Source organism: Myotis nattereri, assembly GCF_964212035.1.
Source record: "Myotis nattereri genome assembly, chromosome: 12".
Taxonomy (NCBI): Eukaryota; Metazoa; Chordata; class Mammalia; order Chiroptera; family Vespertilionidae; genus Myotis; species Myotis nattereri.
Genome location: NC_138087.1, coordinates 12,034,060 through 12,050,966, shown reverse-complemented (window position 1 = coordinate 12,050,966; position 16,907 = coordinate 12,034,060). Strand labels below are relative to the sequence as shown.

Here is a 16,907-nt window from a genome sequence, read left to right as displayed (position 1 = left end):
CGTTGCTTGGAAGGAGAAATGCTCAGACCTGCAATTATATCTGATTTATGAGCTGTGGCTGATGCTATGGTGGGAAGGTCATGGTCTTGAATAGCCCATTATTGGGAAACTGGTGACAAGAAATTTTAGGAAAGAGGTATATGCAAAACACCTCTAAATAGGGAAAAAAAATAGAAGATACTTAGTCTTATGTGAATTCTCACCACAGGGTGGCCTCAGTAGAGCAGGATTTTAATAATCAAGCGGATGGTATGGCCCGTTCTGAGAATACCAGTCAGCTGCTCTCCCAGCCAACCCCGTCATCACTTGGTGGGCTCATTAACAAAGAGGCCAAGGTGGCAGGGAAGGAGGCTGTGTATGGGCTCAGCACATGAACGTCTATTCACGAAGGCCCACCTGGCTGCGACCACCACTGGATGCCCAATCTGCCAGCACACTGACCTCGTCATATGACGCCATTTTCAAGGGGGATCGGCTAGCTACCTGGAGGCAGGCTGGCTACTTTTGACCACTTTTATTATGAGAGAGGCAGGATTCGACATCTGGAATAGACATCTGTTTGTATACAGATTTGCCTTCCTTGAAAGTAATGCTTCTGCTGAAAGTGCTGTCCATGGACGCACAGAATGCCCTCCTCACAATTGCAGTGCTCCTTGCACCTTTGCTTCTGCTCAAGAGCCGCGCTTCACAGCAAATGAAGTGCAGCATCGTGTTCATGCTCCTGGATTCACTGCTCTTGCCATTAGCCCTTCCCTTTAAAGGAGCTGGCTTGATAGAATGATGAAATGTTCTTTTTTTAATTATTGACTCTATTACAGATGTCCCCCCATTTTCCTCTCTTTTGCCCACCTCCCTCCAGCTCCGCGCCACCCCACCCCTGGCCATCACCACACTGCTGTCTTTGTCTTTAGGTTATGCATATATGTTCTTTAGCTACTCTCTTCACATATATATTTTATTGATTTCAGAGAGGAAGGGACAGGGAGTGAGAGAAAGAAACATCAATGATGAGTCCTTCACACTGGGGATGGAGCCTGCAACCCAGGCATGTGCACTAATAGTGAATTGAACCATAGCCTCCTGGTTCACAGGTCGAGGCTGAATCACTGAGCCACGTTGGCCAGCTCTTCACCTTCTTTCATTCAGTCCTCCCCACCTACCTTCCTTCTAACACCGGTCAGTCTGTTCCATGTTCCCATGCCTCTGGTTCTATTTTGCTGGTCAGTTTATTTTGTTCATTAGATTCCACATGTAAGTGAGATCCTGTGATATTTGTCTTTCTCTGACTGGCTTATTTCACTTAGCAGAATACTCTCCGGGTCCATCCATACCCTTTTGAAGAGTCGGTTTCAATGCCAGCTAAGTGGCAATACTTAGCAGAGCTAAGGGGAGGTTCTCCAGGAGGCTGTGGATGGTCCAAGCCAGTGTCTAATGTGTGGTGCTGTTTCTCCAATAGCCAAGATTCAAAGGCCCAAAAACAAAGAAATGGAAATAGTTATCACACCACTTACTGTTACCAGTAGGGACCCACCAGTAAGAATGTTGCTTCTGGTTTCAACCACCCAACTATACTCCGCTGCTATAGAAGTTTTAGTTTCACAAGGATGATGATTTCACCAGGAGATACCACAATGATTCCACTGAACTGGAAGCTAAGAGTTTAAGATTACTTCCTGGCCACTTTAGTTTTCTCATGCCTCTGAATCAACAGGCAAAGAAGGGAGTTATATGGTCTGGCAGGGACAATGGATCTTAACCACCAGGGGAAATTAATGCTTCTCTATAGTGGACGTAGGAGAGGGTAGGTCTAAATACAAATGATTAATTAGAGTGTCCTCTGAATAAGCTCAATGTAAAAAGCAACAACCCCATTCAGGAAGGGCAAGTCATGGCCCAGGCACTTCAGGAATAAAGTTTGGGTGAGTGCAGAAGGCAATGGGGCTACTGGATGGAATGGAAGAAAGTAACATAATTATAATTATCAGCTGTGTATGAGCATGTGACCAGTTACAGAAATGAGGACTGTAATTATGTGTAGTTTCTCCCTTTTTGCTATGAATGTTTTGTGTGTGCATAAAATGTCTGTATTCCCTTCATTTCAATGTCATGTAACATAAGATTCATTGAGTTTATATCATAGCATTTAAATGTTCTTAGTTTTACATCATGGTACTGAAGTTAGGAGATATAAAATAGAAGAGTAAATATCACCCTTATCTCTTTATCCCCTCTTTTAGAAAAGGGGTTAGTCCGTTTTTTGGTTGTATCAGGATAGTTGCATCATGTTATGAAGAATTATGATCTTGTTATTGTGTTTATTTGGAGATAAAGTATGGTGTAAAGAGATGTGTATAGGTGCCAAGTTCACAAGGGATGGGTTGATGACGGTTAATTTTATGTCAACTTGACTGGGCCATGAGCACCCAGGTATTCGGTGGAACACTGTGTCTGAAAGGGTGCTTTGGGTTGATATCACCTTGTGCATGGGTATCCTGGGAAAAGCCCATTGCCCTCCCTACGGTGGGCAGCCCCACCCCATCAGTTGGAGACTAAGTAGAACAAAGGCTGACCCTCCTGAGAGTGAGGGAGACTCCCCCTGCCTTCCTGCTGAAACATTGGTCTTTCTCTGCCTACGGACTCAGACTGACCACTGGCTCCTCTCGGGCCTGAGAACTGCCAGCCTGTAGACTGGGGCATACACCATTGGCTCTCCTGGGGCTCCAACGCACCGAACGCTACCGATGTGAGGACTTCTCCGGTTTCTCAAGCACTTAGTCCATCTCCTTGAAATCATATATATTCTGTTGGTTCTCTTTCTTCAGGGAACCCTGAGTAATAAAAAGCTTCCCAAAATCTATCCATGAAAACAAGGCCTCTGAGACGTCAGATTAGGAGCCCTGCCTGAGAGGCTTTTTTGGGCTCAGGGTTTACTCACAGACACAGACTATACAGGACAAATCTGTTGTCACGTCTTCAATGACTCAATACTAGTTGGTTTTTATCTAACTCAACTGCATAGCACTCTCACTTTCCATTTTACCCTCTGGCCTCCTATTCCAGGAAGCACTCCTGCCCCCAGGGCACACATTTTAGGTCAGGGTTCATGAACTCACACAACTCCTGTTGAGCTATGATAGGAAGATGCTGATGATGTTACAAACCTGCTAGACAGACAGGCCTTAGGGACCATTATACCCGCGCTGCTGCCATTGCAGCTCTTCTCGCTGACCCAGCGGATTGCCCCCAGGCCCTCACCTCACTGCTGTCTTCATCTCAGGTATTGGGAAGGGGCCCTGGTCTTGTGTAACAGGCACAGGACAGTGATGCTGTCTTCACGTGATTCCAATCGCTGCCTGCAGTTGTGGAGTTATTGCTTGAAAACCTGATTTCTGGACTGCAGCCCTGGGGTTTTAATACTACCTAACCATTGGTATACATATTAAATCATGTGATTGGGGTGTGAGGAGGAATAATACAAGTTAATATTTTTTGAGACTGTTCAAGAATTGTTCTTCAATTAAACCTGTAAACACAATAAAGTAGAGATAAGTTATAAAAGAGGGAGAAAAGTTGCTTCCTATTTACTTGTACTGATTTGCACATGGCCAGCCATGGAAACAAGTGAAATAACACATGATTTTATTTTTATGAATTGATTACACGTTACAGATCTATTACAGATGCTACCGAACCATTTTTAATAATAAAGACAAAAGCCACAACTAGTGCAATCAATTGACTTCCATCATAGGAACTTCCCATAAGAATATGTAAACAGATTAAATGCTCCAATCAAAAGACATAGGGTAGCTGCTTGGATAAGAAAACATGACCTATATATATGCTGTCCATAAGAGACCCACCCACCTCAGAACAAAAAACTCACACTGAATGAAAGTCAAGTGATGGGGAAAATATCCCATTCAAATGAAATACTGGTGGCAGAGCAGGAAGTGACCCCAGGACACAGCTGCCAATCTCCCCAGAACCACCCAGGCTCAGAGGGTTGCTGGCTCATGACTGTTGATCACAAGGACAAGCCTTCTCTCAAAGGGAGTGAAGAGGCGTCTGGGGAGGAGGGAGAGAAGGAGGGCCACAGGCACCCACAGCAGGGCCCCCTGGATCCAGGTGGTGACTGTCTCTCTCAGGGCTGACGCTGAGGCAGCCTGGCAGGTGCCGGGTGCTGGGACTCCAGCCTGCAGGGTCCTGTCAGGGGTACAGAGGAGGGACCGAGACCAGGGCTTTTGGGTGATGTGTCCTGTCCCACGGAAATCACAGAATTTTACAATGAAAGGGGACTCAGAGAGGATTTAGTCTAACTTCACTCAATGGGGACTGGAAGGAAAGAGTTCAAGAGATTTACTCAGGATTGTTAAGGGCGGGGGGAAAAAAGGAGACACATGTAATACTCTTTGTAATACTTTAAGCAATAAAACAATTAAAAATAAATAAATAATAATAGTAAAAAAAGAGAGAGAGAGAGAGAGATTTACTCAAAATTGTACCATCAATTATTAACAATCCAGAGCAAGTGTCAGGCTAGCTGACCACACCTGGTTCCTTATGAACCTCTAAGTGTTTATACATTGTGATGTAGTGTGTGTGTTGGGGGAGGGGAATTATTTTTCTACCCTTCCAGGTTGGCAATCTAACAATCACATGGACACAAGACAGATCACAGGAGAAAAACAAATGTAATTGCGAATGGGAGCCCCAGGTGGCGGTTGAGGCCTGTGTGCCAACCTGAGCTAAGGAGTGGGATGGAGAACTGGCTTCAGAGGGGAGACAGGCTTCAGAGGACAAGGAGAGCAGAGGTTTGCCCTGCCCTACAGCTAGGTCTTCCAGATGAAAAGTCACCTCTGCGCACAGCTCCTTTTCTGGGCCAGTCTCCACACCTCAACCTAATACTTCCAGATGGTTAAGAGAGAGGTAAGTTTTTCTTGAATTTTCTGGGTCTTGATTGTCTTCTGCTCAAAATAACCCACATGCCATAATAAAACATCTTGAGGAGTCTCCTCAGAACTCCTTCATATTTATGTGTGTGTTGTGAGTACACACATGCATGTGTGTATTCTGTAAGTGGGAATGCTCATGTAGGCATTTGTGCATAGTATGTGTGCATGTATGGAATTGTGTGTGAGCATATGTGTAAGTGTATTTGTGTATATGTGTATACAAGTTTGTGTATTTATGTGTGAGTGTATGTATGTTTCCTGTATGTTTTGTGAATGTGTATGTATGATGTGTATATTATGTATAAGTTTGTGTTATATCTGTATTGTTTATAAATGTGTGATTTTGTGTGTGATGTGTGTATAGTATATAAATGTGGGTATGTGTGTGTATGTGTTTTATGAAGTGAGGGACTCTCAGGCCCTAAAGAGAATCTGTGCTTCTGTCCAAGAGCCTGGTTCTCACCCATTCAGCCATGATGCCCGTCTCCACAAGCAGAGTGACCACAGAGCATCCCGAGACATGCTTCCCCCGAGGCCTGCATGCCATCCCCCTGCCCTTGTGACCCCGGGGTTCTGTGAGCCCTCAGACTGTGTCACAGCCAGTGCCCAGATAAGCTTTCTGTCTCCCAAGAAGGGAAGGAAGTCCCCCTAGAGCAGCGGTTCTCAACCTTGGCTGCACATTAGAAGCACCTGGGAATCTTTTTAAAATCCTGATTTCTGGGCCTCATCCTCCGGAAATTCTGTTTCTTTGTTATGGGGTGGGGCCACAACATTAGTAACAAAGAAACAGAATTTCCGGAGGATGAGGCCCAGAAACCAGGATTTTAAAAAGATTCCCAAGGTTGAGAACCACTGCCCTAGATAAGTGGTCGGCAAACTGCGGCCCCTTGAGTGTGGCTCTTCCACAAAATACCACGTGTGGGCACGCACGTACAGTGCGATTGAAACTTCGTGGCCACACTCAAGGGGCCAAAGAGCCGCATGTGGCTAGAGAGCTGCAGTTTGCCGACCACTGCCCTGGGGGGAGGCCAGGGCTGCCTCCTGAAGGTCAGGTGACTCTGGGACCAGCTCTCCCCTGGGAAGGAGAAGCAGGCGTTTCCTGCGGAGCCTTCTCTCGTTGCCTCTGCACAGAAAGGCAGCAAAGAACAGTCCTGGGTGCCCGGCCTCCCCAGCGCTCAGGCAGTGCCCGTGGCTTTCAGAGAAATTTGATGAACGAGAGTGTTGGCTTTTTACTTTTCAAGGCATTTTTAAAGTAACTGAATCTATTAAGCTAACATTAGGACAGCCCGTTGTCAGTGTTCTTAGAGGCTCTTCAGAAACATCAGTGCCAATGGCTGCATAACACAGTGACAGGCATTGTCCCAGCCCAGTGACTTAACTCTTCCCACCATGAAACAAAGAGGCATTTCCCTGTTACAAATAACGCTGGGATCACCATCCTTATGCACATTTTTCCTGCATTTTGGATTGGACGTGAAACTTTTTTCTTGCTTTATGTGCAGGACATCACCCAAGGTGCAGTTCTAGCTGAGCAAAACATCGCATTTTTGTTGGTCTCTGTCTGGTTTACCTTTTTCCCCAGAAAAACATTATTTTATTAATTAACTCTTGACTCATCTTATACTTTTTTTACTACATATTTGCTACAAATAATGGCCTTTAGAATACAAATCCTTGAGCAACAACATAAAGAAAGTTCCATTTTCATGCCATCATGAGGGTAAAAATTATTAGATATAATTAAAGGTATTGATAGTTGAGAAAACATTTAGTTTCAAATTTTATTACTGATAATGCCCTAGAAATTTCTATAATTGTTTTTAAACTGGGGAACCTGTATCGAGATGCATTTTGGGTTGTTGTTTTTTTCTTCTAAATGAGCTGTAGGGTTCTCTGACATGTCAGGTTTTCACATCAGTGACTTACTATAAGCTCATTGGATTGTCAACACTCATGAACCAGTTTGTCATGGCCCATGTCCCTCTCCATCTGGTTTGATGTCCTGAGTTTCTGCTCACACTTGGGGTCCCTCATGCCTCTGAATCAGTCACAAGCAAGGGAGCTATGGTGCTGACGGGTGACTGGTTCTTACTGCCAAGGTGAGGTAGGACTGCTGCTCTACATGGAGGTAGGGGAGAATATGTTTGACATACAAGAGATCCCTTAGGACAGTGGTCGGCAAACCGTGGCTCGTGAGCCACATGCGGCTCTTTAGACCCTTGAGTGTGGCTCTTCCTAAGCCTTAGGAGTACCCTAATTAAGTTAATAACAATGTACCTACCTATATAGCTAAAGTTTAAAAAATGTGGCTCTCAAAAGAAATTTCAATTGTTGTACTGTTGATATTTGGCTCTGTTGACTAATGATTTTGCCGGCCACTGCCTTAGGATGTCCTGTGATTAAGATTAAATAACAACACCCCAATCCAGGCAGGATTGGTAATGACCTAGACCAGGGATTTTCAACTGGTGCACCGCAAGGATTTTAAACATGCGACACCTGCCTATTTAGTCAGGGCACTGACCTCTCTCCCCTTACATTGTCAGAAATAAAACTAAAAAATGACAACAGCCAACACAACAATAGCCATCTGGTGTGAATGAATCAAAATTACACCTATTTTCCATCAGATCAGCAAAAAAATATGTGTTTTGGGGTTGCCCCAGAATTTTAGTAATTAGTTGTGTGCCATGAGGTGAAAAGATGGAAAATCAGTGGCCCAGACCCTTGAAGAATAAAAGTTTGGGTCACCCCACCAGGTAAAGAACACAACAGGCTGAGGAGCTTGCTGAGGACAAAGGGGATACAGTATAGGTAGTGGAAGACAGTGGTTATAAATACCAGTTACAGAAATGAGGATTGCAATGATCGTGAGCAATTCCTCCCTACTTTCTTTTTTAAAGTTTATCTTTATTACTGAAAGTATTGTTGTTTTCCCCATTGACCCCTTCGCTCGACCCCACACCCACCCCTCCCAGGCCTTCACCACCCTAGTGTCCATGGACTACGCATAAATGCATATAAGTTTTCCGGTTAATCTCTCCCCACTCTGCACCCCTGCCTTCCCTCTGAAATTCGTCAGTCTGTCCCATGCTACTATGTCTCTGCATCTATTTTGATGATAAGTTTATTTTGTTCATTCGATTCCACATATGAGTGAGATCATGTGATACTTATTTGTCTCTTACTGACTTATTTCACTTAGCATAATACTCTCCAGGTCCATCCAGGCTGTTGCAAATGGTAAGAGTTCTTTCTTTTTTACAGCAGCGTAGTATTCCATTGTGTCGGTGTACCAGGGCTTTTTTATCCACTCCTCTGCTGATGGGCACTTGGGCTGTTTCCAGATCTTAGCTATTGTACATTGTGCTGCTATGAACATAGGGGTGCATACATCCTTTCTGATTGGTGTTTTCCCCTATTTTCCTATGAATGTGTGTGTGTGTGTGTGTGTGTGTGTAAAATATTTGAGTTTTTTCCTTTTTTTATTCCTTCTCCGGTAACTTGAGATGTATTGAAATTACATCATGGTACTGAAGTGTTGTTGATTTTACATTGTAGAGTTTCAGTTATGGGATATCAAGGAAAGGAGTAAACATCTATCAAGCATCTATACTCTCGGAAGGCATGTGTATATTATTGGTTATATTATGATATTTGCAATATACTTGGCAGAAATATGACTTTTTAAATTATCTTTATTTGGAGATGAAGTATAATTTGAGAAGGTGCCAAATTCACAAAGAGTGGACCTGTGGTGGTTAAGTTTAAATGTGAACTTGACAGGACCATGGAGAACCCAGGTTTGGTCTCTGGGGCGCTTTGGACAAGACTGACACGTGGCCGGGTTCACTGAGCAGAGCAGGTTGCCCTCCCCGCTGTGGGCAGCCTTCAGCTAAAGAGGCGAACTCTGAACAGAACAAACATGCTGGCCCTCTTGCAGTCAAGGGGGCGCCTCCTGCTGGCTGCCTTCTGGCGGGAACATGGTCTTTCCGGCCTGTGGACAGAAACATTAGCAACTCCTGGGCCTGAAGCCTGAGTCCCCAATTTGCCAAATGCAGTTCTTGAGGTCTTTCATCCTCCGTAATTCATGAGCCAATACCTTGTAATGAACACATTTACATACATCTTCCTGACTCTGTTTCTCTTGAGAGTCCTGACTAATGCAGCTTCCTGAAATCTATTCATAAACGCAAGGAGTCTGTGACAACAGATTAGGAGCCCTGTTCTAGACTTTTTTGTGCTCAGGGTTTACCCACAAGGCACAGAATATACAGGACAAATCTGTTTCACGTGTTCAATGACTCAAATACTATTTGTTTCTTATCTAACTCAACTGCACAGCACTCACACTTTCCATTTTACCCTCTGGCCTCCTAGTCCAGGAAGCACTCCTGCTCCAGGGCACACATTGTGGTCATGCCCCTCACGCTCAGTTACGGAAGGAAGATGCTGAAGATGCTACAAACCTGCTAGACAGACAGGCCTTAGGGGCCATTATACCGCGCTGCTGCCATTGCAGCTCTGCTTGCTGACCCAGCGGATTGCCCCCAGGCACTCAGCTCACTGCTGTCTTCATCTCAGGTATTGGGAAGGGGCCCTGGTTTTGTGTAACAGGCACAGGACAATGATGCTGTCTTCATATGACTCCAGTCGCTGCCTGCAGTTGTGGAGTTATTGCTTGAAAACCTGATTTCTGGACTGCAACACAGGGGTTTTAATAGTAAATAACCAGTTATAAAATTGTGTTCAGAAAAAAAAAATAATCAAGTAATTCTGATGTGAGGAGGGAATGGCACCAGTTAATATTTCTTTGAGACTGTTCAAGAATTGTTCTTTATTGATTCTGTACATGCCCAATAAAAGAGAGATAGTGCAGAAAAGGGGAAGAAAATTAGCTTCTTATTCACGTATACCTATTTATACATTGCCACCCATGAAGAATTATGAAATGCTACATCATTTTATTTTTATGAATTGATTACCCACTACAGATCATTACCGATGCCAGTAAATTATTTTTTAATCTTAAAGTCCAAAGAAACAACTCTCATAGTAAATTGACTTCCCCATTACAATATGAGTCAGTAAATGTTCAACTAACACATCCAAATCCATCCTTGGCCGAGATGGGTAAGGAAAGGGAAGACTCATGAGCATCAACTGACTCAGCATTTTGGGAGGATATTTGTAAATTTTAACGGGCATGCTAAAGCATGTGGTCAATTTTTAAGAAGCTAAAAATATTCTTATAAATGTACCAGAACATTTGTATGATAATGTCCAAATTTATAATAGGAAACAAAGTACAAATACAAGATAAATACCAACCAACATGTATGTCCACATAGTACAATTTTATATAGCCATTACATAGAATGTTGCAGATCTATATGTACTGACTAAAAAAAATGAACATGACAAATTTTTGAATGAAATTGAGTGGCAAATAAATTTAAACTGATACACATTTTAAAAAGAAATCACACCGGTTAATTTATCTTAGCTATTAAGTTACAGAGAAAGGAGGCTCAGAAACGTTGTCGACTATTTTTATTCCCAATAATTCCTTTGCTCCTCAAAATACAGGTTTGCTATCTAGAGTCACTTTAACTAACTAACCTTAACTTCTATCCTGTGAGGTGGAGGACGGGAGCCATCTGACTCCTCAAGCAAAACAAGCCTTTTCTTTATCTTAAAAAATGTAGAAAGTGTTGTTTGTCCACCCAGCCCTGCAAAGGCTTGCATCCATGTGGGGGAATCAGGACTCAGCTGATAGTAATAAGTCAACACGGCCTCAGTCTCTCTGACTGCTGTGAGAGAGTAAAATAAACTAGGGGGCTTATGAACAACGGAAATTTATTTTCCATGGCTCTGTACCCTGAAAGTCCAAGATCAAGGCACCAGCAAATTTGGAGTCTTGTGAGGGCCCATTCCGGGTTCATTTATATGACAATTACACTACGAAATTATATTTGAGAATCGCTGTACTATTTTACATTCCTACCAGCAGGGGAGGAGGGATCCAGTTTCTTTGCATCCTCACAAGCATTTTGTGTTGACATTATATTTTATTGAAGCCAATCTAATAGGTCTGTAGTGACATATCATTGTGGCTTTAATTTGCATTTTCCAAATGGCTAGTTGTGTTTTCATGGGCTGATTTGCCACTGGCATACCCTCCTTGGTGAGGATAACTGTTGGCCAGCACTCCCCTTTACACATACGGTGTGTGGATGTCAGGAGCCCACCCGGGGCCAAACGGATGGCTGTGGTTCCTGCATTAGTTTGGATGGTGGTTTACCTAAGGCACCTGGGCTGGAAAGGCTCATTCACATGCCAGGCCCATGAGACTTGATGTTCAAAGTCACACCTGAGAGAGAAATGGAGCAAAGAGTGTCCTCTTTTCATCTTAACTTCATCTTGTCATGAGCGTTGTGGTCACGTTGATGAGCTCCGGGGACGTGTGACTGACTGTCGCTGCCGCAGGGAGGCTGTGCCTGTGCCTCTGCAGGTCTGGGCTCTTTGGGGTCACATTAATTGTTTACCAAGAACTATGATTAGGGAAAAATAGAGCATTTTATATTTTACAAGTCATTTGTTTCTGAAGAACATCTCTCTCCATGCCTAAGGAAGAAACATGTTTTGCAGAGCTCTTAAAAAGCACAGCTCTTCTCGCAGACCTGGAAAAGTCCTTTCTCAGCAAATAACTTCTTTCTGGAAAGTCAGCAAGGTCGGGGAAGTTTGCTTGTCCAACAAGATCGTCTCTAGAATATAAGATGGAGGTGGTCATCACTTTTAACAAAAGAAAAACTTCTAGATAAACTTTGGACTTTTGCTGAGTTACTGGCTCCACGCTGGTGTCTACTTTCTGGGCCTTGTGCACTAGGTATCCGCCCAAATCCCAGTGGGGACTGACTCATGATCGTGGCTTTCCTGTCCTCAAAGCAGACCTATAGCTGTGAGTCAAGCACAACTAAAACGCATCCTCTGTTTCTACTTTGTTTGTTAGTTTATTTTATTAGATTCCACATGTGAGTGAAATCATATGGGACTTTTATTTCTCTCACTGGCTTTTGTCACTTAACATAATGCTCTGCAGGTCCATCCATGCTCTCAAGAAGGGTAAGATTTCCTTCTCTTTATGGCTTAGTGGTATTCCATTGTGTAAATGTACCATGGTTTTGTTTTGTTTTAAAATCCTGAAGGTATGTTTTTACTGATTTTCAGAGACAGAAATTTCAATGTGAGAGAGAAACACTAATCCAGTGTCCTCCCATACAGGCCTCATACAAGCCACAACCAGGGATCAAACCCACACCCAGGTATGTTCCCTAACAGGGAATCGAACCCACAAGCTTCCAGTGCACGGGATGATGCTCCAACCAATTGAGCCACCCGGCCAAGGTTGTTCCACTGATTTTCTATCCACTCATCTACTAATAGACACTTGGGCTGTTTCCAGATGTTGGCTATTATAAATAACGCTGCTATGAACATAGGGATGTGTATAGTCTTTCGAATTAGTGTTTCAGATTTCTTTGGATATATTCCCAGAAGTGGAATCACTGGGTCATAGGTAGTTCCATTTTTAATTTTTTTAAAATAAACTAACCAACAAAATAGAAACAGCCTCATAGATAGAGAATAGACTGACACCTGGCAAAGGGGACAGAGGTTGTGAGGCTGTTAAAAAGATGAAGGTATTAAGCAAAGCACACACACACACACACACACACACACGGGAAAAAAAGAAAAACAACAACTTATAGACTTGGCCGTGTGGCTCAATTTGTTGGAGTGTTGTTACATACACCACAGCTTTTGGGTTCCATCTCCAGTCGGCGAGTATGGAAGGCAACTGATGTTTCTCTCTCATATCGATCTCTCTCTCTCTCTCCCTCTCCCCCCCGCCCCCCCCCCCCCCCCCCCCCGTCTGTCTTTCTCTCTCTTTCTCCCTTCCTCAATCACTAAAAAATCAATAAACATATCCTGGGAGTGAGGGTCAAAAAAAAAAAGAACACAACTCATAGACACAGACAGCCTTGGTGATTCCAGAGGGAATGAGGGTAGGGGGACATAGAAGATGATACATGATGGAAAGAGACTTGACTTGGGGTGAACACACGATACAGTCTAGACATGATGTATTATAGAATTGTACACCTGACGTATATAATTTTATTAACCAACACCACTCCAATATATTCAAGGCAGAAAAAAATAAAAATCGAGTAAATAAATAAGTTTACCCTCAAATAATAAGCTCCCTGGAAAATGCAGCTTCCACTTTGAGAACTCGGTTCCTGCCATGTGTCGCTGCAGATCATCGCCCAGCACTGACTGTTGCTTCCCACGTCATTCGCTCTGATCCAGACCTCAGCAGCCAAGACGTGGCATTCTGGGGGTTGGCTATGGCTTTGGGGGAACACAGTAGGATACCAACAAATATTGGATTGCCAAGAACAGGTATAAAATGGCACAAGTACTTCCTTTTGCTAGGGGAATGGGAAACCAGGACGGCAGTCTCTCCTGCTTCTTTCTGAATCTGTCTGGGCACCCAGGGCACTGTTTAAGCATCAGGTGCTGTTGTTAATAAAGGTCACTGCTTTTGATTCTTTGTATGAAATGGAAACCCTCTCTTCGCTCAGCTGGGGTACAGCGTGGGGCATGGATGGCGACATAAAGGTGGCCAAGCACCTGGACACCCTCTGTGGGATGGCCAGCGTGGCCAGCTCTCCTGCTGGGTGAGATGGTGGAGGGAAAGAGAGACGTGATGGGGACAGAATAGCCAGAGCAGGAATTTTATCTTAAAACTGATCAGACCTTGTTGTGGGGGATAAGACACTTGAGTCATTGAAGATCTGAGCTGTGATTTGAATTCTGTGACATTTTACAATGGTCAATGTTACCACTTCTTTAATTACTGCTGTCCAACGGCTTTGCATGATTGACTTGCCTAATAACTTCTGAATTTTCATATTAAAAAGATGTGTAAAGTTTTACCTATAAAAATAAAGCAGGTTTAAAGTGCAGGTGGGGCTCTTTCCTGTTTTTGATGCATTAATATTTTGTATAATGAAAAATGTGATTGGGCTCTAAAGACGTCCCTGAATGCATCCATGGTCCTTAGGGGAAGGGCTGGGCCTCCTGGCTGTTCTAGTGACAAATAGGGAGATCTGAGGTCAGGTGCCCATTGGCTGGCTAACCCAACCCTGGAATGGAGGAAAATTTGATAAATAATCCATACAGACAAAGGTAAATTATTTTAATAAAGAAAATTTACATTTTAGAAACGTGAACACACAGACTTAGGATCCCAAAGTAGTACAGGGACTCAGATGTTATGGTCATTTGACCCAAGCTGATTATAAACCACTGAGTTACAGGATGAGTATCACAGAGCCAGTTTCTGGGCATTTCCCCCAAATGCTAGTGAAGAATGTGTGGCTACTTTGCCATCAAGAAAGGACCTGACACAGTGGATGACAGGAGTATTTGTCCATTGGGGATGAAAGATAAGAGATGAGCCCTTGGTCAGTGTTTCCGATGGTTAGAGCATCAGCCTGAGCACCACAGAGTACATACTTGGGTTGTAGGTTCCAGCATCTGACTTAACCCGGACCTGGAGGCAACCTATTAATGTGTCTCTCTCACATAGATGTTTCTCTCTCTCTCTCTCTCTCTCTCTCTCTCTCTCTCTCTCTCTCTCTCTCTCTTCTCTCTCTCTCTCTCTCTCTCTCTCTCTCTCTCTCTCTCTTTCTCTCTCTCCCTCTCTCTTTTTCTCCCCCTTCCCCTCTCCCTTCCATTCTCTTTAAAAATCATTGGAAAAAATATCCTCCAGTGAGGATTAACAAAACAAAACAAAACAAAACAAAACAAAAGAATAAGAAATGAAGTGAAGGATCAGCTCCAGGGTTTGAGGCTGAGCTTCAAAACAGTGCTGTGGCCTCCGAGGTGGGAGGCAGGTGAGCGCATCAGAAGAAAGAGTCTGAGGCCTAACCTGGCTGCCTCTTCCATGAATTTATTGTAAAAAAGAGAAAACCTGGTGACACTGCAGGTCAAAGAAGCAGACAGTTCCATTTGTTCCCTGTGTGTTTAAAATTCTCGTGTTTCCGCTCAAGGAAATAAACACAGTAGGGAGGGGGTGGAAGTGTTGCGGTCATTCCTTATGAGGACGTGAGACAGAGGTGAACTGGAGACTCTGCTCACAGGTTTGGGGTGGAGAGAGGCCTGAAGAGGCCATGCCCCAAATCTCAATTTGGGGGGTCCATTTTGGTTGCAGTTTACAGACAAAAGAGCCTAGATTGGGATAATGGCAGAGGAAGGGGATTCTTTATAATTTCAGCATCAAATACTAACATAACAATACCACATCTGCCTCACCATCAGGTTGGCAAGGCCATGTATATATTCCACATAAAAAGAAACACCCAGTGCCCTCAAGTGAGAGTGGATAATGAGGCTGAGATAACCAATCAGGTTTGGGTTTCCTTTTTAAATGATCATCATGAATGCCTGAGTGCATACCCTGAAGTGTAGCAACATGAGGATTGGTAAGTAATACCTGATTTGGGCCCTTTTGATTAGAACTGAAGGGCAGCATTATGGAGATGGTGTTTCCAACAGACATAATGTAGACGTTGGGGTTGGGGATCGTAATGTAGACCTTGGTCTCCAGGTAGCACACTGTGGAAAGATTGCACCGTCAGCTGAGAGTTGGAGTTAAGAATCCCTGTAAGTTCTTTATAGTAAATCAGGAGGTTTCCTTTCAGCGGTGCAGGTTTACACATTCCTTGATCTAATCTCATGGATCTGCTGGTCCGTAATCATTTCAAAATGAGACCATCCGTCTTTGCCGAAAGGAGCAGACCTTGGGTTGAGCAATACCAAGGGAAACGCCTTAGTAGAGCAAGGCAGATTAAAAGACTCACGGGTTTTTCCAATTGAGTTTTAATTACCCGCATAGTTCATTCCACAAGAGCAGAGGACTGGGGATGATAAGCACAGTGGAAAGGTTGCAAAATCGGCAGATCTCACAGATTGTACAACGAGTCCGGTGAAAGGAGTTACCTGGTGCCTACGGGGCTCTGACAAGGTTCCCACGGTGGGGTGCTCATCTGTGGGAGTGTTTTACTGACTGCTGAGGCTGTGCCTCTGTGTCACGAGAAAACATTATTGCTAACACATACCTGTATTCTGAATATGGGATTGACTAAGTAATGTCCATGTGCCAGATCTCAAAGGGTCCTAAAGGCAAGAGAAAACTCCCCCTTGGAGGTATGAATGAGCTTTCCAGGCTTGTGCTTTGGGCAGACTTGGCATTCGGGGTATACCTGGAGCTATCTATAGAGATGTCTCCCAGTACTATTGCTTTCCCCGTAAAACGATGTTGTCAGTGTCCCAGTGAGTTAAGTGATGTACATACTGTAACAGGTGACGTTGTATGCTATTGGGGAGGAGTGGTCAGTGGTTTGGGCCTACTATAGGATTCTTTTGGGGTCAGATTTGAGCCATGTTTCAAGCATGTTTTTCTTTCTATTTTATAGAACAACTAAAGGTTGTGCTTCCATAATGTTATCTTTGAAATCTGCAATTGCTTCAGCCAGTAGCTCCGGTGCTCTATTGGGATTTGAGAACGTTAATGCTGCTAACCTAGCAGCAATGCCGCCAAATGGTTACCTCTAGTTTTCTCGTGTATGTCATTGAATGTCCAGGGATGTTTATGATTGCTAAAGACAGGCAATGGGACAGCCTCTAAGAGTTTTAAAACATAAAAGCTGCTGTCTATCTTTTGTCCAGAAGAAGTCAAGATGTCTCTGCTTGCAGAGCATACGGAAGTCATGGGCAGCACCAAAGGTGCACCTGCTGTCAGTATAAATGGTCACCTTTCTACCTGGGGCCAACTGCAAGCTCAGATGGAGGCAGAGAGCTCTCTTTGTTGAACAGAAG

At 43.8% G+C, this 16,907-nt stretch overlaps 1 protein-coding gene across 1 annotated transcript in view; it reads right to left on the bottom strand.

Annotated features, from left to right (window-relative positions):
• Nucleotides 1–15,929, bottom strand: part of LOC308528434 (procathepsin L-like) — a gene marked incomplete at both ends in the record, with an annotated part of 81,719 nt that extends 65,790 nt beyond the window's left edge. Inside the window, 2 exons of the mRNA XM_081104033.1 lie at nucleotides 15,523–15,644; nucleotides 15,917–15,929. Of these exons, the coding sequence (XP_080960159.1) occupies nucleotides 15,523–15,644; nucleotides 15,917–15,929 (135 nt within the window). The remainder of the gene's footprint in view (nucleotides 1–15,522; nucleotides 15,645–15,916) is intronic.
• Nucleotides 15,930–16,907: the final 978 nt, after the last annotated feature.